Source organism: Halyomorpha halys, unplaced genomic scaffold (assembly GCF_000696795.3).
Source record: "Halyomorpha halys isolate HHAL.00 unplaced genomic scaffold, Hhal_1.1 Scaffold658.1, whole genome shotgun sequence".
NCBI classification, from domain to species: domain Eukaryota; kingdom Metazoa; phylum Arthropoda; class Insecta; order Hemiptera; family Pentatomidae; genus Halyomorpha; species Halyomorpha halys.
In genome coordinates, this window is record NW_027110302.1 from 391,865 (window position 1) to 414,242 (window position 22,378).

General features: G+C 29.2%; 2 protein-coding genes and 1 long non-coding RNA gene across 13 annotated transcripts in view; 2 read left to right on the plus strand and 1 right to left on the minus strand.

Moving 5' to 3' along the window:
• LOC136796022 (uncharacterized) overlaps positions 1-18,325 on the minus strand; it is a 38,888-nt gene extending 20,563 nt beyond the window's left edge. For both annotated transcript variants that reach the window (XR_010843719.1, XR_010843718.1), the window contains exons 1-2: positions 18,188-18,325; positions 13,369-13,541 (exon numbers count right to left, since the gene is read on the minus strand). This is a non-coding gene — a long non-coding RNA (uncharacterized lncRNA). The remainder of the gene's footprint in view (positions 1-13,368; positions 13,542-18,187) is intronic.
• On the plus strand, positions 3,904-13,281 carry LOC106685104 (uncharacterized). Of its 6 annotated transcripts, XR_001343790.3 has the most exons (6): positions 6,425-6,652; positions 6,729-6,924; positions 8,359-8,565; positions 11,468-11,655; positions 11,736-12,278; positions 13,091-13,281. XR_001343790.3 is itself a non-coding variant. In XM_014427616.3 (5 exons), exons 2-5 carry the CDS (start codon positions 6,914-6,916, stop codon positions 13,249-13,251), a joined length of 567 nt encoding a protein of 188 aa, XP_014283102.1. In that variant the 5' UTR covers positions 3,904-4,017; positions 6,772-6,913; the 3' UTR covers positions 13,252-13,281. The 6 variants fall into 6 exon arrangements, 5 of the variants coding, with proteins under 5 accessions (XP_014283102.1, XP_014283099.1, XP_014283098.1 ...); XM_014427616.3 differs by lacking the exons at positions 6,425-6,652; positions 11,736-12,278 and adding an exon at positions 3,904-4,017 and having other exon boundaries at positions 6,772-6,924; XM_014427613.3 differs by lacking the exon at positions 11,736-12,278 and having other exon boundaries at positions 6,423-6,652; positions 6,741-6,924.
• The window catches only part of LOC106685103 (histone-lysine N-methyltransferase ash1), a 231,029-nt gene continuing 224,630 nt past the window's right edge, over positions 15,980-22,378 (plus strand). For 2 of the 5 annotated variants that reach the window (XM_067048452.1, XM_014427606.2), the window contains exons 1-7: positions 15,980-16,096; positions 16,674-16,771; positions 16,852-16,980; positions 17,062-17,178; positions 17,258-17,389; positions 17,469-17,597; positions 17,715-18,026. In XM_067048452.1, coding sequence (XP_066904553.1) covers positions 16,879-16,980; positions 17,062-17,178; positions 17,258-17,389; positions 17,469-17,597; positions 17,715-18,026 — 792 coding nt within the window. In that variant the 5' untranslated portion in view covers positions 15,980-16,096; positions 16,674-16,771; positions 16,852-16,878. The other 3 variants (XM_067048454.1, XM_067048453.1, XM_067048456.1) reach the window with 3 other exon arrangements.

The following is a 22,378-nucleotide window of genomic DNA, read 5'->3' on the forward strand; positions in this document are numbered from 1 at the left end:
GTAAACAACTCGTCCTTCAGTGCAATCTAAATGGCCTCTTCAAATATGACGTTATATTGTATTATCGTCAAATGCACATATTTCGCTGTAGTATAACATTAACTGAATTATTATTTTTGTCAATATTTATTTCAAATGAGTGTTTCCAATAATTTTACGATAAAAGGAAAACAAATTTTTTTTTGATAAATTATTAAGTAGGGCTAATATTATTGAAGAAATATTATTTAATGTGGTATATACAGGACAGGTGTATACAGGACTTGGATGGGTGACCGCCTGGGAAAACCGCGTGCTGTTGGCATCTTTTTTTTTTGCCCCCCTCCATTGTAAATATAATTATTTTTATTCCTCCCGGTACCCAGCTCTCAGATACAGAGAAATGAATATTTTATTTAATTATTTCGTTTCAGGTCCCCTCTGTAGCAATACCCCCCTCGGTTATTAACAGCGATTCCAAGGATATCTCAGCTGTTATAGGATCCGTCGTTCTTGTAAACTATGACACCCTAATACCCGTTGCTATTTTTATTTATTTTATATTCCAATATTTATTTATTTATTTTATATACCGTAGCCGAGAGTTTCAAGTTCTTTCAATATACCCGCAAGACGGTCAACTTATTAAAAAAAAAAAAATTAAAATGTGTACCGCTACAACCCATGAAGGCTCAGGGGTTCAGTACTTTGTAAGAGAGTACTGTTACTATACCAACGGTTGTGCAAGGAGGTGATTTGATCAGAATCACGCACGACCGCCAGAGTTTTACCCAGTTAAAGGTGCCCTTTAAAGTTAAGGTAAAATTTAGGAGGCTGGGTGAACCCCAGGAGGGACCCAGAACACACAGGAGTTGACTCACGGCGTGTACAGTGTAACAAAAAAACAATTTTCTGCCCAGTCGGATTCGAACTCAGGTCCTTGGAGTTAGTAGCCAAGCGCCTGTAAGGCACTGTAAAAATTCATATTCGATCTACAATTGTTTGTTTCAGTTCACCGACTAATTTAGTCAATTATTATTTGGATTCCATAACAAAATACAAATAGTATTTTATAAAGTAAAAACTGCACGTCCAGACATTTTCCTTTACTCCTTACAGAAAATGTTTAAAGGCATAGATTGGAAGGGAACATTACTAGAAGGCTAGGGGTGGGAAGGGATAGTGGTGGGTAGCCACTTGAATTATTCTAGACGACCAGCCAGATGATCAGTCGCTAGTTTCGGTTCTGTAGAGATAGCCTTTGTGGGGAAATTGCGATGTGGTCTACTACCATTTCACTCCCTTAATTCAAGAAAACTGTAGGGTTTTAAAGTAATTCTTTCGGTAGTCTTAAAAAGTAATTCTTTCGGAAATTAAGGCAATAAGGACTAATAAAAACTTCGTTTATTAAGGATTAATGTCTAATAAAAATTTCGGAAATTAAGACAATAATGAGCCCGAAGTGGTTAATGCCTTCAAATAATAATTTTTAAAAATATTAACCCCAGAGCAGGGAGGTAAGTATGTGATGCATGGACTGTATTTTTGATCATGTTATTGTACTTTTAAAGAAACTATGATAAATCTGAATGCATAATTTAATAATAAGTGGGACTTGAGAATGGTAAAAAATGAATAGACTCCCAAAACGTTGTAATTGTATATTATAATCGAAGATAAAGAAGATTTATAAAGGAGATCATAAAGTCAAAAATAAATTTAAACTATCGAAATATCAACAGTTATCTCAACAAAGGTATTTTCCACTCGATAAAAAAATATATATATATTACGAACAATGATTAGAAAAAAAGATAATCAAATCTTTGAGTGGTGAATATTTTTTACCCATGTTTGTTCATCAATATTGTACGTGGCTTATCGCAACATTCAAATATTTGGAATAAAAAACACAAGGGAAATAAAAAAGTCATTGTTAACATCATCAGAGCACGCACGAGAAACATAACATATCACGTGCTCATTCCAATGTTACGCCACAGATAATGAAGATGTAGTTTAATAGTCTGGCGCCCGGCACGAGCGATTGTGAAGTAATATGACATAACAATGAGGATTTATTGCTCCCTATAAGATTACAAATATTTAAATTGTCGTGTAATAAAGATTTTTATTTCTGTGTCATCTAATCTTATCAGCAAGGACGATAATGATCGTATGAGGGTGTGTTATACATTATAGAGGGTGTGTTTTACATCATATTATATAACCCAGTAAAATTGCAAATCAACCTAGAAGTAATTATAAACTAATTTCTTTCAAAGGATTCTAATGGAAAACTGTTAGCAAAGGCGATATTTAAAGATTTACCTTAAGAAAGGAAACAAGAGAAGATGGTTAGAGGGAGGAGGGGGGGGGATGCGTTCAGCATAAAAACACAAATAAACAAAAGATTATTTAATTGTGCCGACGTTTCGACCCGATTTTCATGTCTTCATTAGGGCTGTAAAAAGTATAAACACATATACATATTTTCTTACCTATATAATACTATATTTCATCTTATATTGTTATCAATCTACTACTGTCTAATTCCATGGTTATTAATCAACTAGTTTATTTTTTCAATTCATTGTTAAGTATATTTCCAAATTTTTTTTTATGTTTCTCTGAATGATGGTTGTTATCTCTTTTTCTTGTTATAGCCCTGAAGGCTTGAAAATCAGGTCAAAACGTCGGCAAAATTAAATAATATTTTGTTTATTTGTGCTTTTCTGCTGACCGCACCCCTCCCCCCCCCCGACCATCTCTTTTTATTTATCTACGGTCAACTATCTTCACCTCATTTTGAAAGGAAACAATGTTGCCATAAAATAGTATTTTATTTATTTATTTTGTAATGCTTAATATCTTACAAACTATCAAGCAATCGATAACGAGTAAATCCTTTGTTTAAAGTGGGGCTAGTTTACTAATATTTGAGCCCTGATAGAATTCATTACATTAAATATTTTCTGTGTTGTTGAGCGAATCAATATTTTTCAATCCTGAAAAATTTCTTTTTTTATTGATTTTGTGAAGAAGACATCCCGATTATAATTCAACAAGAGATAAGGTTTTTAAAATGAGTGATTCATTTATATTTCATGCTCTATAATTGACATTTAAAGTAAATTAAAAAAAAAGAAAAAATCATTTCAAAGGAGTTGCTGAAGCATTGACTATGGAGCAAAGATGCTAAAAAATGGCAAAGTCAAACAACTCTTCAGTCGACAAACTCTTTTTCGAGCACTATATTTTTCATCCCTGCTTCATTTATCATAGCTTTCTCATTGAGACATAATATCCAGAGGATTAAGAGGGTCTTCGGAACACACTACTTGTCCAATACCGATTTTGCAATATATTTAGAACCCAATATTTTCCAATTTGGACACAAGTATATGCTCCCTTAAGCCAAAAAAATATTTTCTCATCAACATACTTGATTGCTCAGTCTCAACACTCTTTATAATATCATCAACAGTCCAATGTTCCTGCCAATTTGGCCATCCTCTAGGACAATCTCCAGTCCAATCTGCCTATGTCTGCAAAACGTTTTTAAATAATTGGATGTCCAGTGTAAATTTACATTTAAGATTGACTTGAGGATGATCGAATTGGCCGAAACGTTGGACTGTTGATGATATAATAAAGAGTGCTGAGACTTATCATGGGTACCAATTGATTTATTTATAAAATATTTTTGTTCGAGTAATTATTATTTTATTATTAATATAAATATAGATATGTGTCATATGGGTATCCATATTTAATTTTTTTTTTTCAATAAATATACTTCCAGTGTGTTTGAGAAAAAATAAAAAAATATTGATCACTTGTTATAATTCATTTCAATTAAGCAACTGTTGATTTTATATGGTTTTTCAAGGATTTTTACTTAGTATTCCTGATTTTGATGGTGATTACAATAATTATTCATGTGACTTAACCAATTATTACTTTAAAGAATCAATTTTGAATTGACTTTAATGTGTCAAAAGTAACATATTTGGAAAAAGAAAGTTAGAATATAAGGTAAATAGTGAGATATTTTTCATTTTATTAATTTATTTAGAAAATGTACATAAGTTTTTTTTATTATACAATTTTTATATTTGAGGCATTCGGTCGTAAAACATGGAAACTAAAAACATGAAAACAATCATAATTTGAAATGTTTGAAAAGTACAATATTTTACCTTAAACCTCAAGTCATTTACCATAGTTCAATGTCTACATTATCCCTTCAAAATTCAAATTTTCACAAAACTTCTTCAAGAAACAGCTCAAAAACTTTTAATCAAAATAAATTTCAGATATCATGACTTACAATTGAATGTCTCATTGAATATAGTTTATGTTTTACAATTTGATCATATGGTTTTGATTTGCTTTTGTTAGTTTTTTTTTTTATAAACAATTTATTTTTATTTTTCATTCTAAAAAATGGTTTAAGAATTTCAAAAAATTGCAAAAATTTTGTAAGAATCTGGAATAAATTATTTACTAAAAAAATATATTATATATTTTATATGTATTATAAAAGGCATAAACTTAGTACCATTTGGTCAATAGAAAACCTGTAGAAAACAGGAATTAATTTTTAAAATCATTTTTTTTTCTAAATACTGAGTTATGTCTTATTATTAGGGAAATGATGGTCGTGCGGGTTGGGGCCTAGGTCCCAGAGTGCCCCGGTTCGGAACGTTGTGGGATCAATTCCCCCCACTAGAGGCAGTCAATATTCATTTCTTGGCAGTTCTGAGAAATGAATCTTAACACTCTCACCTTGGTTAGTACAGTATGGCAGCTGTTTCTTTTAAACAGATAGATTTTTATTCTCTACATAATCCCATTTAAAAGGTTAAAAGACAAAGTTGTTATGATCAGAAAATATACCATCCACATTTTGCATCAAACCATGGGAAAAAAAACAAGACTTACTTGCAAATGGAAATAATAAAAAAACATTATCAATCAATAAAAGGAAACAAACAAATAATATTTAATTAGATTAAGGGTCACGCAGGGATCCCAGATAACGAGGCAGTTGATAAAATGGCTAAATTATCCATTACAACAGGTCAGCCAGTTGACACTAAGTTACCTTATACCAATTACTATAAACAGATTAAATTAGATGAGATAGAAAACAGGCAAAAACAATATCAGGAGAACTCCACTGGGCAGGTCTATAAAAATGTATTTCCTCATATCATTCGATAACTCTGGTTAATACAGGGAAAGACATCATAAAAACTTACATTAGAAACATGGAATTTACAATAACTACCTGCACAAGATAGGCTTAACTGAAACTTTTCAAAGTGAAAATGGTAACAGTAATGAGACCTTTTAACATATTATACTTGAATGTCAAGCATAAATATTGTTCAAAGAAATATTATTCATGATAGTATATCCAAAAATATGATACATCCATAAATATTTGAAATTTATAAACAAAAATATATAACAGATATAGTGATGGCATAGTATATTAGAAATCAGATATATTTAACTTAGTAAATAATAGCAGTAACAAAGGTATTAGGCAAACTCCAACAGAGATAGAATATAGTTAATAATTGTTTGGCTGTATGAAATGAACCAATGCCACCAACACGGTAAAAGGAAACATAAAAGAGGCTGAAAGTAAAATCATGGTTGCGAGCATAATTCAGACAAATCATTCAAGATTTCTTTGTTTTACAAAGTTTGGAACATTCTACTGTCAAGCTTTGTTACTGCCACAATATTTTGCTAAATGATCTTATTTAAGTACAAATAAAATAATATTGTACCTAATAAAAAATAACAACTGATATTTTACTTATTTTGAGCAAAATATCTCAACCCTAGGGGAGATTATTTTCTTCCTCTCCTCACCCTGAAATTAAGACAGACTCAGCTTAACTCAGTTCTTATTACCAATATAGAGTAATGACTGAACTTTCATTAATGTCCAAATTTAGTTGATTTGCATCTATTTTTGCCTTAATATGTATGTCTATATTCTTCTTTTATTTTATTATTTTTCTTATCGGCATTCTCCCATTGCATGCTGCCCATCACCAAGGACATTTTTTATTACCTACCGGTCTAGATCCATCGTGTTTGGTAAAAGCAGCACGGATGGTCTTGGGAAGAGTATCTTTGGAGGTTTCATTTCTCTTCATCTGTTCCCCTGAGATTGGAGGAGGACCTAGGTGCTACCTCTTCCCACAGTCCCTTGTCCCTATTTTTTTTTCTTTTTAACTGAATGATCCTGATTATCCAACCATTAATTCTGAAGAAAAGGAATTTTTTTCTTTATTATGTTTGTATTCATAGTTTAAGTGAAAAAAATAATCATGCAAAATCATGATTTAAATTTTTTATTCCCATCCTTTCATTTTATTATTATTTGTTATTTAATATGAAAACCAGTTTTACAGGCATAGTCAGCTGGTATTTATTACATTAAATGTTTATGATGATTTTCTTTACCATAACCTAGTTTTTGGATTTAATGAGATTATGACTACTATTTGTTTGCAAAAGTTTCTCCCGCCGAAAAAGAAAATCATGGGTTCTTATTCTTGCTTATTCTGCGATTCATTTCTGGATTCTACATTTTACATGTGTTCCAACCTACATATTTGTTGCTACAGTTGCCGACTGGTAGGAGGTAAATGTTTTTATGAATTATGTTAAAAGTTTTTACAATTTTAAATGAGTTAAATGTTTAAAATATGCACAAACAGGTTTCTGCCCAGACTGCCACGTGATGCAAATATTATGTTGCAGTCTAACGCTGTATGAAACGTCGCCTAAAGAACCCCTTTTTAAGGCAGTGGGAGGAATAGGACCAATCATTTCACTCCCTGATACAAAGTTAGTAGGCAGAGAACTATGCCTCAAATGCCCCTCATGCGAAAGTAAAGATGTGATGCCATCAAGGTGAAAGAATGATTTTATATAATATTATTAGGGTATATAATATATAACATATAATACTAGCATTTCTTTGATATTACAAGATTTGAGGATGTATATAAATGAACACAATTGAAAGTTTGATATCAATTAATGTATTTATTTAAAATTATAAATACATTATTATTTTGGTTAGTTAAATTGAATCCACATATACCATAAGGAAACAAAAAAAAATTTTTTTATTATGTTTTATTTACTTTATTGATCATTTTTTTCATTTTATATCAAATACATTCTACAAAAAAGATTCTACCTACAAGAATAAAATATTGCTGAATGCATTAAGTAAGTTTAAATATTTAAAAAAAAAAAATTCTTCCAGTAAAGTTGGCTGATGAAATTATTTTTAGGAAAAATAAGGTAAGATTTGCTTTTAAATCCTTTAAAATATTGTTACGTATTGAATTATTAATGTGATTCACTGTTAATTATATTTATTTAGTATATGGCTGTAAATAACAACCTATAATAAGCATTATAGAAAAAATTTTTAGTGATCATCGTATAATTTTTTATTTTACATATAAGGTAGAATAATAAAGATGAGTCGTAAAAAAATTGAGTTTAACTGATGAAGAACACATTTTGTGGGAGCAATGACGCAATAAAAAATTCAGTGCAATTTAGAGGAAAAAGTGATAACTAACATTTTTTTTGAAGAGGCAATAAATTGAAGTAAAAATTAAAGTACTAGGATAAAGACTTGAATTTTTTTTTTTCACTATATTGAAAAAATGAATACAATCTGAACTACAGAATACTCACAAATTATAGTTATACAATTCAAACAAAGAGTAGTACAATTGAATGAACAGTTGTAAAATTTGCAAAATAGGGGTTCCGCCATTAGTAATATATAATAATGTATAACAAAAATTGGTAAATAAAATATCTAGTTTCTCTACACGCTTTATTAACTGGTTTCTATAAAACTATAAAATCAAAACTGTTTTAAGTCTCATTGCTAATAATACAGGTCCAATACGGATCTACGTAGTCAATTAACGGCCTTCAAATGAGCATATAAAATTTTCTGCAGTGTACAGCTTTCAATTTATAATAAAAATAAACTATATTAACAGAGGCTAAGACTAAAGTCTACTACCAAATTTTTTAAAATACGAGTGAAAGTTCAAAAGGTGACTTTGAAGGTAATAGTACAAATGCATTTTTTTTTTTTTTTTTTGCAGGGAATTTAATCTTTTTTTTCTTAACCACAGAAATCAGGTAGGCATATCAGTGGCTTTAAACTTTCCCATCACCACACAGAATATTTTGACAAAATATTTGTATATATTTGTAAATTGGTCTAGTCCCCTTTAAATATATGATAGATGATGAGAGAGAGAGAGATTTTATATAAATTCCTATGTATAATTCTAATTTCTATTTCAGACTCTTTAATTGTCCTGATTGTGGAAGATTCCTCTCTAATCTCTGGCTCGTAGAACATTATCAGAGAGATCATCCAAGTACACATGTCTGCCCCATACCACCTGGAGGATGTCTTTCATTTAAATTAAAACTAAATGATATTCAAATAGGAAAGATGAAACGATTGCAAGTTATTAAAATAATACCTTCTGATTGGTTCAGTAAATGGTATCAGAAATTATTAACAAATTTTATAGATAATCTAATAAATAAATATATACCAGTAGTTCCCAACTCTTGGTCTGCGGATCACAGGTAGGCCATAGGAGAGTCCAGCAACATATTTTAGTGAGGTGTTAATAGCTGACTATAGATTGATGTGAGGAGAAGATGGTTGGGGTGCAATCAGCAAAGATACACAAATAAAAAAACTATTTTTTTATGTCGATGTTTAGATCTGAATTTCAGGCTTTCATCAGGACTGAAAAACAAAACGAGACAGCAACCTTAATGCAGAGAAAAATAAAAAAAAACAATCGAATATACATAAAAATAAATTAGGTAGATAGTAGTTGATACTAGTAGAAGATAAAATATTAATTAAATTAAAATTAAAATTAACATGATAAAATATGTAAGTAATGTCTGGAAATAATGAAAAACAATTTAAATCAACATAATGAAATGCATTAAAGCAAACAATATATATCATTCAATGCAAATTTCTTCCATATATTTCATTATGTTGATTTAAATTGTTTTTCATTATTTTTAGATGCTCCTTACATATTATATTATGTTAATTCAATTACTCATTATTTACATTTTATCACTTACGGTTTCATTCATGTTTATTTCTTTATTTACTTGAATACTATCATATTACTTGAATATTTTTTTTATTTGTTTATTTTAATCATTTATTTTGTATAATTCTTACTTGTAATATATTATATTTTATCTTCTATTAGCATCGACAACTAAAACTACCTAATTTATTGTTATGTATATTTCCAATTTTTTTTATTTATTTATTTTTTTTTATGTTTCTCTGTATTAGGGTTGTGTCTCTTTTTGTTTTTCAGCCCTAACGAAGGCCTTAAATTCAGGTTGAGACATCAACACAAGTAAATAAGTTTTGTTTACTTGTGTATCTTTGCTGATAGTACCCCCCCCCCACCATCTTCTCCTCATATTTTAGTGAGGATTTATTGTAAAAACTATTTTTAAAAATAATCTTTCCCGATGTTTAGGTATCAGCTGAAAGATTTTAACAGGAAAATGCACAATAAATGTGACTTAAATGCACTTTTAAGCAACCTAATATTTTCTCAGGGGGTCCCCCTTTGCACCAAGTTAGAAGTGTAGGTGAGCCACACTTGTTTCAGACTTCTAGTGGGTTGAAACTCACTGATATGTACAAATACAAATAGAGATCTATTTGTATATTTCACTTTCTAGCCACAATGACACATTGCAGGCATGATTTTTGTGGGAGATACCCAAGGAAGTAGGTTTACTACCTGAGCATTAATAGGTTAACTTTAAAAAATGTTTAGCATTCTTCTTTACAATGAGCAAAAAACTTACTATATTCATATGACACCTGAATTGCTGACAGTGACAGTACATCTCACAGAGGCACCTAAAATTCTTTGATGGCCTCCAAAACTGCGCACACCTACTATTCCACACATTAATACCAACAGGACACCAAAAAAGGTGGTTTACAAAGTTCAGTTACAAAGTGGTTCTCAAAGTGAACTGAGGATTACTAACTTACTCCTGTTACCAAGACAACTGGTGAGCCCTGTCATCCGACATTTGACATAAGATTATTTTTCCCATCTATATCTGTCACATTTCTTTTCCTCAGACCCCTCTTAAAGTGCATCAAATACAGTAGAAGAATTTTATTTCATCAATTATCACTATCTTCCTCCCCCCTTCAATATCAAATCCTCACATCCACGGGACTTGGATATAATACCATGGCGGGACTTGAATATAAAACCATGGGTGAGGAATATTTATATCTGGTGGGTCATTCATGGTCATTATAATAGTTTACATTTGTTTTTTTAACGATTGATTATGAGTGGTGGTACAGTCTCATGCAAAAGATATACCAACTATTTACAATGCTGTTACCATTGAGCAATTGTGAATAATAACGATGAAATGTGAAAGAAAATAATAATTCTTATGAAGAGAAAGTTAACAACAAAAACTGACTTAATTGATTTAATAAAATAAATAACTGACTGAAAAACGTCCATCTAATAATAAAAAAAAATAATTTGAGAAAAGATGGAGAGAAAAAAAAAAAAAAAAAAAATAGCAATGAAAGACAGAAAGTAAAGGATGCTGCTGCCCGAACTTCTCAACCTACATCGGTAGTATTGTCGGCCTTAGTATTGTTTTGTAAATAAGAATATTAGTTTCTGGTTTTAATTTAGATTTTCTATTTATGCTGGGATATAGCATGAATTAAACAAAATTATAGCCAAACCTACTTTATAATTGGGGTTATTTAAAAAATATTTGGTGTGTCCACTTGCACAACTCTTCTTAACACTTTGGCTTAAGGCCAATATAATTATTCCTTTCTGCAACTTCACTTATATTGGTCTGATAAATATTTTAATTTAATTTTTTTATTTTTGTCGATGTTATTCGACAGTTTCAATATCCTTCAAAAAAGCATCTACAGCATTCTGGGAGATTTATAAATTTTGAATTGTCACTACGGGGGGAAAGTGGTGACCTTAAGAAATGATAAAATTTCGATGGTTTATTGGATTTTATTAAATAAGAGAATTAATAAAATGTCAAATTATTTTGTAATAGATAATTAACAGGCAAACTGAAAATTTAGATTATTGCAACGAGTAACAAAAAATTGATAAATTTTCTTGTACATTATAATAAACCTAGTATTTTTTAGGGTTAAAGAGTGAAACTAGAACATTTGAGATAAAGTCATAAATTTTTTACACAACTGGTGTATGAAAAAAGGAATTTGATTGAAAATTTTAGTTTTCTAAATCTTAAAGTTTCCATAAACATAAGAGGTATACCCTGACAATTTATCTTGAAACTATGTTGAAAACCAATTGGTATTTTTCAGTGGGGAATACAATGAACAATCAGAACCTGAGGATAAAATTCTTTTTGTAATGGCTACAAAAACATATTTCTTTAATATGAATACTGTAATGCTTTTGTGGCTCGCTTCTTGTTTTCAAGCGTGTCTAATGACTTATACAATAGAAGCAAGAGGTGAAAAAAATAACTACGCAACTGCTTTATACACAGGTAGGATATAAATATTAAATATTCGTGATCAGTAAGTTTGAGCGAATATGTATGATAAATATTTAAACATTTTATTTCAGAGAATTAAAAGATTTAGTAGTTGACGGTATGTGATGATTGTTTGAAGAAGGTAAAAACAGTACAAAATAGCAGAAAAAAATATTCATTAGTAACCGACGTTTCACCCTACTTTGCTGGACTTCATCAGGGCTAAATGAGAAGAAGATAAAAACATTGTAAGATATCATAAAAAATGAGACTATACATAGAAAGTTGTGGAGAAGATGATATATAAAAAAACTGGCACAAAAGAGGGAAACATAGTATTTGGTACCGGTATTGTTATTTGGTGGTGGGAACTAGTTAAGTAAACCTAGTGGTCCATTTTGCCAAATACTGGTGACTAACAGAGTTACCACCGCATGGTAACCAAGGTGGAAGTGTCAAAATTCCATTCTCTGTACCGTCAAGAAATAAATATTAATAGGAGGGAATCAAATGCAAAACGTTCCAAACTGGTCGTTGTAGGACCTATGGCCCATCTCGCATGACCCTGAGACCATGACGTCCCTGAGAAACATAGCAAACAAAAAATTATAAATATATAATGAAGAAAATGTAGTGTAAGTATTTATTTTACTGCTTAATTTATTATTCCATTATAGTTAGTTAAACCACATTTCCTTCCTCACTCATTCCTTCTTTTAATTATAAAATATTTGTTATTACTTATGCATATTATTATTTTACTATTCTAGAATACATTTGCAATTCTACTACTCATTACATACTTGTTTTTGATTTATATTATATTCATACATATTTATAATTTTTTTGTTTACTATGTTTCCCTCTTTTATATCAATTTTTTTATATATTATCTTTTCTGAAACTTTCTATGTATATACTTATTGTTTTATAATATCTTAAAATGTTTGTTTCTTATTCTTATTTAGTCCTATAAAGTGTGGCAAAATGTCGGTTACTAATAAATATTTTATTCTGCTATTTTTGTACCTTTTTTTACTACAACCCAGACCATCCTCTATTATATCAGAGAATCTTTCTTTGAGTTTTATTTATTTAATTAGTTTATTAAATATTAATAAAAATTGGATTGCTGCCTGAAACATTGGTACTAATAAAATAAGTTTTACTTATTTGTGTTCTTCATTGACTGCTATCCAATTATCTTATTCTCATACAATATCGATGCTCAACAACAAACACATCATATAATCAGTATTTCAATCTTTTTTTATATATAGAACATAGTAACTTTAATAATAATTTATTAATAATTTAATAATAATTTATATCAATAAAAAATTTCTCTATGCATGTATATTACATACTTTGTTGTCTATAATAACCAAAAGATCAAATGAGTCTCTGAAGAAAATAGTTGTATATAAATTAACTGTTATTTATTTAGGAAATCCTGTGGGACCAAAAATAATGGAAGAACTAACCAAAGGGACAATGAAGTACGAAGAAATTGGACAGTGTCTCGCGGTAAAAGATTCCTTGGCGAGAGTTTTTGAAAATGAAGGGAATGGTTTAGTTATTAATATCCTTATATACAAAGACACTTGATCAGATAATGGAAATAAATTTTAATTTATCTCTGCTCTTTTTATTAATCCATGTTTGTTGTTAATGCCTTAGTATAATTAATACTGAGCTAATATTATAATTAAAACTCATTCATACCTATGTTCACCATTTTTACTCAGCCTATGAATCTTCCAGCCAGGCATTGATCACTATGAGCGGAGAGCAAAGCGGTTAAGCTGGTTTCAAGAAAATAGGCTTATACCATCACCTATTCTTTAAATTATAGTTTCTCTGAAGCTAACCTGGGGTACAGATAAAAGTATACTTCACTGAAAAAAAAAATATTATGTTTTTTGGATAATTAATAATCAACTGTATTAATGTTTTTCATAATACAGTTTTCACTTTTCTAAATATTAGGTTATCCTTCTAAAGGTTGTACACACCATATTGAAATAATGATTTAAAATTAATATTTTATTTCACAAAAATGTTAAATAATGAATTCAGAAACATGAATTCCTACATCGTTTAACATGGATCCCATGGGATCCACTACCAATGGGTCCCAAATAATTAAGGACAAAAAGTAAGCAATTATTCTCCTAAAAAAATTAATAAGAGTGAAAAAAAAATCAAATTATTATCCTAGAGACATGTTTTCTCAACAATGGTTTTCTTGGATACCAATATTTATTTTTTTCAATTTTAATAATCATTTCAATATATTTCTAGAATGATGCTTTTATTTTTTGTTTTAAATGGTATCACAATATTTTCAGACTTATGAAATATCATGGCTTAAGCAACTATGTTAGTTACATGAAAATTAGTCTGGAAGAATTTGTTATAGTAAAAAAATACAACCAAATTATATTATCTATTTTATAAAACCTAAAAGACATAAATATAAATGAAATAATTTATTTCATTATTAGTTGGTCACACAAAAAACCAAACACTAATCAGAATATTCAGTTCAAGCTTAATTTATATTTTAATATGCTTCAGAAAAGTTTTAAGTTTTTCATAAGTTTTATAAATTTTTGGAAGATGAAAATTGTCTTAATAATTGATGACATGATTGGATCAAGGTTTTAAGTTAGAAACATATGAATCTGAGAAAAATTGAATTTAATGCTTCTTTATTCCTCTTTTAGACTGGAAAACTTAATTTCCAATCCCTGAAAAAATAACTGTTTAGAAAAATTTAATAAGATGCAATGTAGAATCTTTATCTTTCTTAGAAAATCTCTATTTTTTTTTACAAAAATGTCACATTACATTCCCATTTACTCATGTCATCAACATGATTTCAGTGAAAAAACTTAATGGATTTATTTTAAAGTTTTGTACTAATTTTTTTTTAACATTCTACTCTTATTAATAAGCTAATCTTATTTTTAATTATGATTTCATAAAAATTTTAAGTTTTATTCAAAGGTTGAGTTTTTATATTAAGCTATTTTCTGTAATTAAGAATAATTATCCACCAAGAATGAACTATACTCTTATAATAACTAGGAGCAGAAAAATTATCTTTTGGAAGAAAACTGTTTTACCAAATTAGTGTGAATATTTATAAATGCCCACATGTTGTATTATATCAAAATATAATGTATCACTGCTTTGTTTTAGTAGAGGAACATCTAACAAATAAAAGTTTTTCTTTTATTTATTTTGTGTTTGAGATATTCCATAGACTGCACTGTAGGTTGGAGTTAATTTGTAAAAGCTCTAATAGTTTCAGGAAAGTCTGTAGAAGGACATCAGGAAAGAAAGTAATAGTAATATCTTTGGAAGTCCAAATTTAAATAAAATCAAAACTTTTTTTGTTAGCTGTGCCACAAATATTTATAAAACTATTGAATTATTAATCCCAAAAGAAATATTTAAAAAAAATTATAAAATAAGACTTGAAAGAAAAATGTAAGATTTGTGTTTATGACTGTTTATTATTTAATTTTTGTCTATAATGGTAACCTTTGTCTTAGTTTATAATTTATTAGAACAGTACATGAATACATAAAAATTGAATAATGTTTTTTCATATGTATAATGTAAAATTAATGTAATAAATATATAAATAATTGACTGTATAAGTTAAAATATGATGAAGGTGGTCAGGGTTGTGGTCAACTAGTTGAAAACTATTTTGTTCTTTTTTGATCGCAACCTTGACCATCTTCTTCATATTATAAAATTAATATAGATCACTTTATTTTCAGTAAAACAAACCTAACAACTTTACTAAGTCTTTTACTGCTATAATTGTGGATTATAAACCAATTGAAGATTTTTATTTCTCTTTGACTGAACATATATACTTACATACCATAATACTGATTCCTGATTGAAAACTCAAATCCAGAAGATTTTTATGTTGACAATGCATTAATTTAAAATAAATAAATTAGACTTTAATAGTAATTTATTGTTCATAGAGAAAGAACTTATTTATGTTTTAATAGATAAAAAACTTACTTGTAAATTTAATTCAAATAGAGAATTTTAACTGACTAAGTTGCTAATTAATTAAGTTGGTAATATTTTTCAACCAAAATCCAAAATTAATATTGAATAAAATGTGGATAAATAGTACTACTGTTATGAAGTAACATAAAGCCAAAACATATTTTTGAAAATATCAAGTAATACCCTCCAAAACTAATCGAAAAAGGCGGGAGAATTTAGTGAAAAAGCGGGAGAGTTTTAACACCTGCCTTCGAAGTTCGATTTACCGCCACGGTGCTCCTTCGTCGCTAGTGTCTGATTCGTGAACGACACAACTGTTTACAATGATTTCGGGAAGAGTTTTGTTTTAATTGGAAAACTGTTATGACTTGTTCAACTAAAGACTTGTGCCGTACTTCAATACTTAATGGTACTTAATTTGACTTATTTCTAATTAAGTTGGTGTTTCTATTAAGTTGTGCTTTAAGCTGCCGTTAATCACCAGCCATCTTGTTTTGGTTGATTTTGTTTATGGCGACTGTGAGTTCCAGGTAACCATAGGGGCCTTTTTCTTAGTAATTTTAGTGTTAACAGTTTACGACGTAATATCATTAATGACAGTGCTTCAATTGACCTTATGACGGAGTATCAGTTCTAGGAAGATGTCAGTGAAATGTGTTGTGAATAAATACTACTAGTAAATATTTTCTTTAGTCTAAAGTCCTATTTACGTTTTATCAAATTTATTTTTGTGAAGAAACCAATACTTACTCAAACTGACATTGCACACATCAGACGGTCATTATTAATTAAATGAGATTGAAATTGACATTACTGTGATATTTTATCAAATAAATTTATCAACCTTTAATCACTCCTGTGTGACATCCTTTTCATTTTGATAGGATGAACTTGTATATTAGTTATCAAATATTCGTTGATAATTCTTATTTAAACCCTTATCTCAAATCCCAGTAGTTAATATGATAACTGTGTATTGATTGTAGGAAGAAAATTAAAGTCACCATGTCTTCATATATTCTACAAAGGTTTCTCCACCACAGGAGTATGAAAGAAGTATTTCGAAGACTGTAGTGACCTAAATGTAAGATTTTTTACAACATTTGAATGTTATCAGTTACTTTATCATTATCTAGTTTTAACATATATTCTTTTCCCTGAAAGGGTCGGTGTGATGTTTACTAAATCTGCATGGAGTATTACATCATGCCGCAAGTAGACAAAAGTGCGTCTACGTATTCTCCTCCTGTGCAGTATGTTCCAGCCTTACCATCAAGACCAGAACTCAACAAAGTAAATGAAATTCTTTATATCAGTATAAGACCTGTTGCTTACGATATCACTTATTACCTTATCATTTTGTTATGTGTACAGTATGGGGTTTCAAGTGACATTCTTACAAGCTGTGATTGGAGTGCAGTTATTCATCGTCCAGCTGAGGATTCTGAACCGGAGGATCTTCCGTCGACAGTGGACATGGATGCAATCAAGGTAATTTAGTTTTTGTTATGTGATAAGGAGTGTTTTTATTGTTAAAGAAACTTGATAGTAAAATAAATCTTTGATGTAGGAACCTGCTACACCTTTACCTCCTTTGACACCAGCCGCTCCACCAGTCTCTGAAGATGAGTCAGAATCTGATGAAGAAGAGAGCTCTAATTCCGATTCTGACAGCTCATCTGATTCGAATTCGGAGTCACAAGTAAGTTGAAAAAGGTTTATTATTTCTCTGAATAACAATAATAAGTGATAATATATTCATAATTCTGTGCTATTTTTAGGGTTCGGGTTCTGGTTCACGAAGCAGTGACAGTTCAGATGAGAGTTCTGGCAAAAAAGAAAGTTCTAGCAGTTCTGAATCACAGAGTACTGCGACAACTTTCAGTATTAGAGAGACCAATTTTGACCAGGTATATCATTTACTGATTTTTTTAGTTTGGATGAATGAATGTATTTATTGTCACACTATTGTATAACTTAAGATGATTTTGTGTATTTATAAGTTCATGGTTATTTCTTTGTTTTAGGGAGGTCTCAAATTAAAAATTTCCGCTACTAAACCTAAAACCCCAAAACCGAGAAGTTCTAGTAGCTCTTCTGACCCTTACGATTCTTCATCCTCAGACGATGAGGGATCTGATACTAATCGTAAGAAGCCAGAACCCACGTTACCCATTCGTGCACGAAAGGAAGACAAGGAAAAACTGCCCGTTAAACCGGAAAAGAAAATTGATAAACTGAGAAGAAGGCCTAAGATCCCATCTGTTAAGCAACGTGCTCTGCGGAAAAGACCACAGAGCCGTCCATGCAGGAGGTCTCCTCGTGCAAAACCAAGCAAGGTGAGTGCTAGATCTAATTTATTATATGATATGTTTATTAAGTGTAGTGTGTGGTAGTAGTTGATTAATTTAGATGCAGTGGAGGCTATTTGAAGCTTATTATGATAAATATATGTATGGTTCATTTAGTAAACAACTATTTATTATTTGTATAGACTTACTTTTTTCTGACCTTTAATCAGTTGTACTGGATATTGAATCATTAAATTAGATTCAGAAAATGATGGTAATTACTATAAATTTGCATTATTTGATTACACGATAAGCCAGTACTCTTCTGATAAATATTAATAGTTGATATGTTGTCCAGCTCAATAAATCAGCTGTTTAATTTTGTACCTTTTTTTATTCACAGTTTTAATATATTTTTGATATTATGAGTAATATATATTATACTTTTTTTTTAACGTCTGATTTTGAGTGATATAGATCAAAATTTTAGTATGCGCCATTATATAATTAAATTACATGTAAATGATCAATATTTAGTATCATTATCTTTATATCAATTAATTATTAAAAATAATGTTTTTTTTTATTAATATCACACTAACATAGGCATGTATATATTTTTTTTGTCCTACTAATGCCTTTTGCCATGGCGATTGATAATTTTCTTGTGTGTTCTTGTAATTAATTAAACATTTACCTTAGGTGTTGTTTCAGAAGATTTCTTGATTCTTAAGTTTAATATTCGAGAGTAATGATATGTTTTAATCACTTGTATTAAATCAAATTTATCTTTAAAAAAAATTATCTTGGTTATAGTAAAAAGGATTTCTAAATTAATTATTAATTAAGCTATTAATAGTTTACATTTTTTTTTTTTTCAAAAACATTTGAAATATTGTTCACACGTAGGAATAAAGTCGAATTTTTTTGATTCAGGATATTTTTTATATATTTTAATTATAGGAATTATCTCATTATTGGTAATTGCTGTGGATATCTTTATTTTCTTTCTTTTAATTATTAATAAAAATTTGGTAGTTTTCTCATAACATCTTTTTAGGTATTTCAATGATTTTAAAGTTAATGAGGGATAGTAGAATAAATTAAGTTAAAAATTGTAGTAAAATTAGTATAGAATTTTATGGTTTTTAAAGATTATAAACTTTTGGTTGTATGTTGTTAATTGAATTAACACGGTGAAAATTATACCGTAACTTCTAATAACTGATATTTCTCATGCATATTGCTTTTTAAAATGGTCTAAATAGTGAATGATCCGAAACAATTTGAATGCAAAATACTCAAAATTTATTGAATTAAATGTCGTCTCTAAGTCTGTCCCTCTGTAGATTTGTGATTATTTTTGTGAGCATAATGTTAAAATGATTTTTTATTTATAGTTTCTATGATTTTTCATTATATTTTGATTTAAAACTATAGATCGTTAAAAGAAAAAAGAAAATAAAACAGTTTTTTAATTGTCATTGAATTGTATCGAAAAAAGAAAAGAAAACAGTTTTTTAATTGTCATTGAATTGTATCGAAGATAAGAGATTTAAAGTTTTTAAGTTAACCTTGACTGCCTGTTGTAATCTCCTTGTCTAATGCAATAAACTTTTTACTCTCTATCTCCTTAATTAGGTGTTTTGATATTCCATAGAATATCAAGTAACAGTTACTAAATTATCGAGTTTTATATTTAACTGTCTAAAATTTTTAGAAGCTATGATTTAAACCTGTTACTTAAAATCGAGTAAATATTCTAATCCATCCCTCCTAAAATCATTTAACATATTTCATGATTCATTGAGTTAAAAATGTTCTCTAAAAAATATTATTCGATCACCTTATCTCATGTTTAGTTTCTTTCTTCTACACTACTGAATGATTATTATTATTTTTTTTAAGCAAATAAATCAAGAAAAGATATTTGGATAAAATGAAACAATTCATAAAAATAAAATTTTCATTACTTTTTGTTGTTTCTACTCCATCAAGTAGATAAGCTTTATACATTTTGGTGTAGTTTGGGATATTTTAAAATATTTGGAAAGCTTTTTTAAAGTTAAGTATGACGTGATTTTCAATGCTAAAGAAGAAAAAAGTTACTTTCGTTGTTAATTTATAGAACTTACAGAGTGACATTTTTGTTGTTTTTCCAAGTAATGACATTTGGCATGGAAGAACTTTTTTGTCACTTAAAATTCTAGAAAAGTTTAGTTAATAGGTTTTGTTATTAAGATCGCGATGTTAAATTAAAAACAATATAATTAAAATTGATGGATTTTTTAAAAATTATATGTTTTCTAATTAGGGTAGTTCTTAGTTGTGACGGTGTGGTTAAATTTAAGTTCAGACATATATTTAGGACTTAGTTAAGATCATTTTCGTATAAAAAGGATACACAGAGTATCCGGAAAAAAAAAAAATAAAAATCAATTTCGGATTAATTTTTGATTATATTAACATCTTTCTACCTCAAACGTAAAAATATCTGTAATATATCGTAGTTTGGAATTATATATAGCATTTTTTTATCCTAAAATAAAATGTTCTAGTTCAAATTCAACTTGACGTATAATTTTCTCAAAGGTTCTTACTTGTTACTTTTTTGGCCTGAGTTTGAATTCCACGTAAAATAGTATTACTTCTCTTTTTGACATTTTTAGTCGTAAAATCAAAATAGATGCTTGAGTATTTATTTTTTCCATAATTACAAAAGCTATAAAGTTCGGGTTCAAGTCGTCAAGCCTGACATCAAACAATTTTCTCAAAGGACAGCTTGGTTTGGATTCCAGGATGTTAAATTCCTGCTTTTAATGCCTTTATCAAGAAAACATCTGAATGTTAAATATATAGGCTTCTAAACGTTTTTGACCCTTCGCATAGTACAAGAAAAAACTTTGCAACAAAGAAAAAAAAAAGAAAAGAGTTTCAGAACGTCCAAAATTATTTTTAGATGCAAGTTCTTTGGGCTAAGTTTTAGGCATTGGGCTTCTATATAAAAAATTAAGATAATTTATGAATCTGGTTCGAATTTTGAAGACAGAAGAAACACCTTACTTTTTTTCTCTGCTGGAATTCCATACATAATATAGTGACTAAAAAGATCTCGGTTTGTTTTGTTCCGATTTGCCCCCTCCCCCCGCTGACATCCGTTTCCTCGACCGACGACTCCTACCTGAGCAACTCCTTTCCTTTTGTTTTGCTGACCAACCCCATTCCCAGAATCGACATTTATTACTCCATAAATCTCTTCGGTTCCAGAGACCTTGGTCGACTCCTGACCTAGGTCACATAGTACTGGCTCTCGGTTGTTGCATGCTACATCTGGATCATTGTCTCCCGTCCAGGGCTCCGCGAGTTCCTTTGACCCTCCACCGGCACCTACCGCATTTATGCAGCTGTTGAGTACCCTTTTAACTCTGAAAGAAATTCTATTTCATGGAGGTAGTTACCGTCCACGAGCCCTTTGGGGTTGGAATTGCTCTTATTTTCATTTTACCTCGCTTGAGTTGAGGTTTATATAACAGCATATGTCTTCATTTCAAAACGATATCACGTATATAAATTAATCGTAGTAGTTGAGGAACGAGCCAAGCTCGGAAATTATTTAATTACTCATTTTGAAAAAAAATAGCGTAACTCAGTAGAGCTTCGTCACTAAGGTGGTATAATTTTTTTTGGAAATAAAAAAAAAAATGTAACAGTAGAGTTTCGTTGCTAAGATGGTATAATTTTTTTTTTGGGGGGTATAAAAAAAAAATAATAGCGTAACCCAGTAGAGCTTCGTTGCTAAGTGGTATAATTTTTTTTGGGGGGTGAGGTCATAAAAAAATAGTGTAACTCAGTAGAGCTTCGTCGCTAAAATCGTATCATTTTTTTTTGTTTTGGAAAACAAAAATAACTTCTGTACACACAGCATTGAAAGTTAAAGTGGACAGTTGCTTTTTATTCTTATATATTTCAAAAGCATAGTCAGTAAATATTAAAATACATTATTGTAAAATATGATTTTTTTTTCTTATTATTTTAGTTTTTTATATTTTCTATTTTTCATTTTTTACTTCTTTTTATTTTTTTCCCTTATATTTTACATAAATATCTAACTCTCCTTATTTTTCTCATGTACGTATTTTCTCTGTGTGTGTATTTATTCTATGCTACAAACCAAATATATTTAATGTATTGTACAAATTTTCTCTCGGTATAAAATAAAAAACAAAGTAAAACTTGTAAATATAGAAAAAATATAGATACATAAAAAATCCTACATGGTTATGCATAATTATATTTCATTAAAATCTAAAAAAACAAAACAACATAAATTCATTAAAAAAAATTAAATAAATAAGGTTAAATAGAAGTACTAAATGTATACGTAAAATTATATTATTTAT

Coding starts and splice junctions, on each gene's coding strand:
- LOC106685104 (XM_014427612.3), top strand. CDS start 6,502: ATGACTACTATTTGTTTGCAAAAGTTTCTCCCGCCGAAAAAGAAAATC. Junction 6,653..6,728: donor CAGTTGCCGACTGGTAGGAG/GTAAATGTTTTT, acceptor ATGCACAAACAG/GTTTCTGCCCAGACTGCCAC. Junction 11,656..13,090: donor CGCAACTGCTTTATACACAG/GTAGGATATAAA, acceptor TTATTTATTTAG/GAAATCCTGTGGGACCAAAA.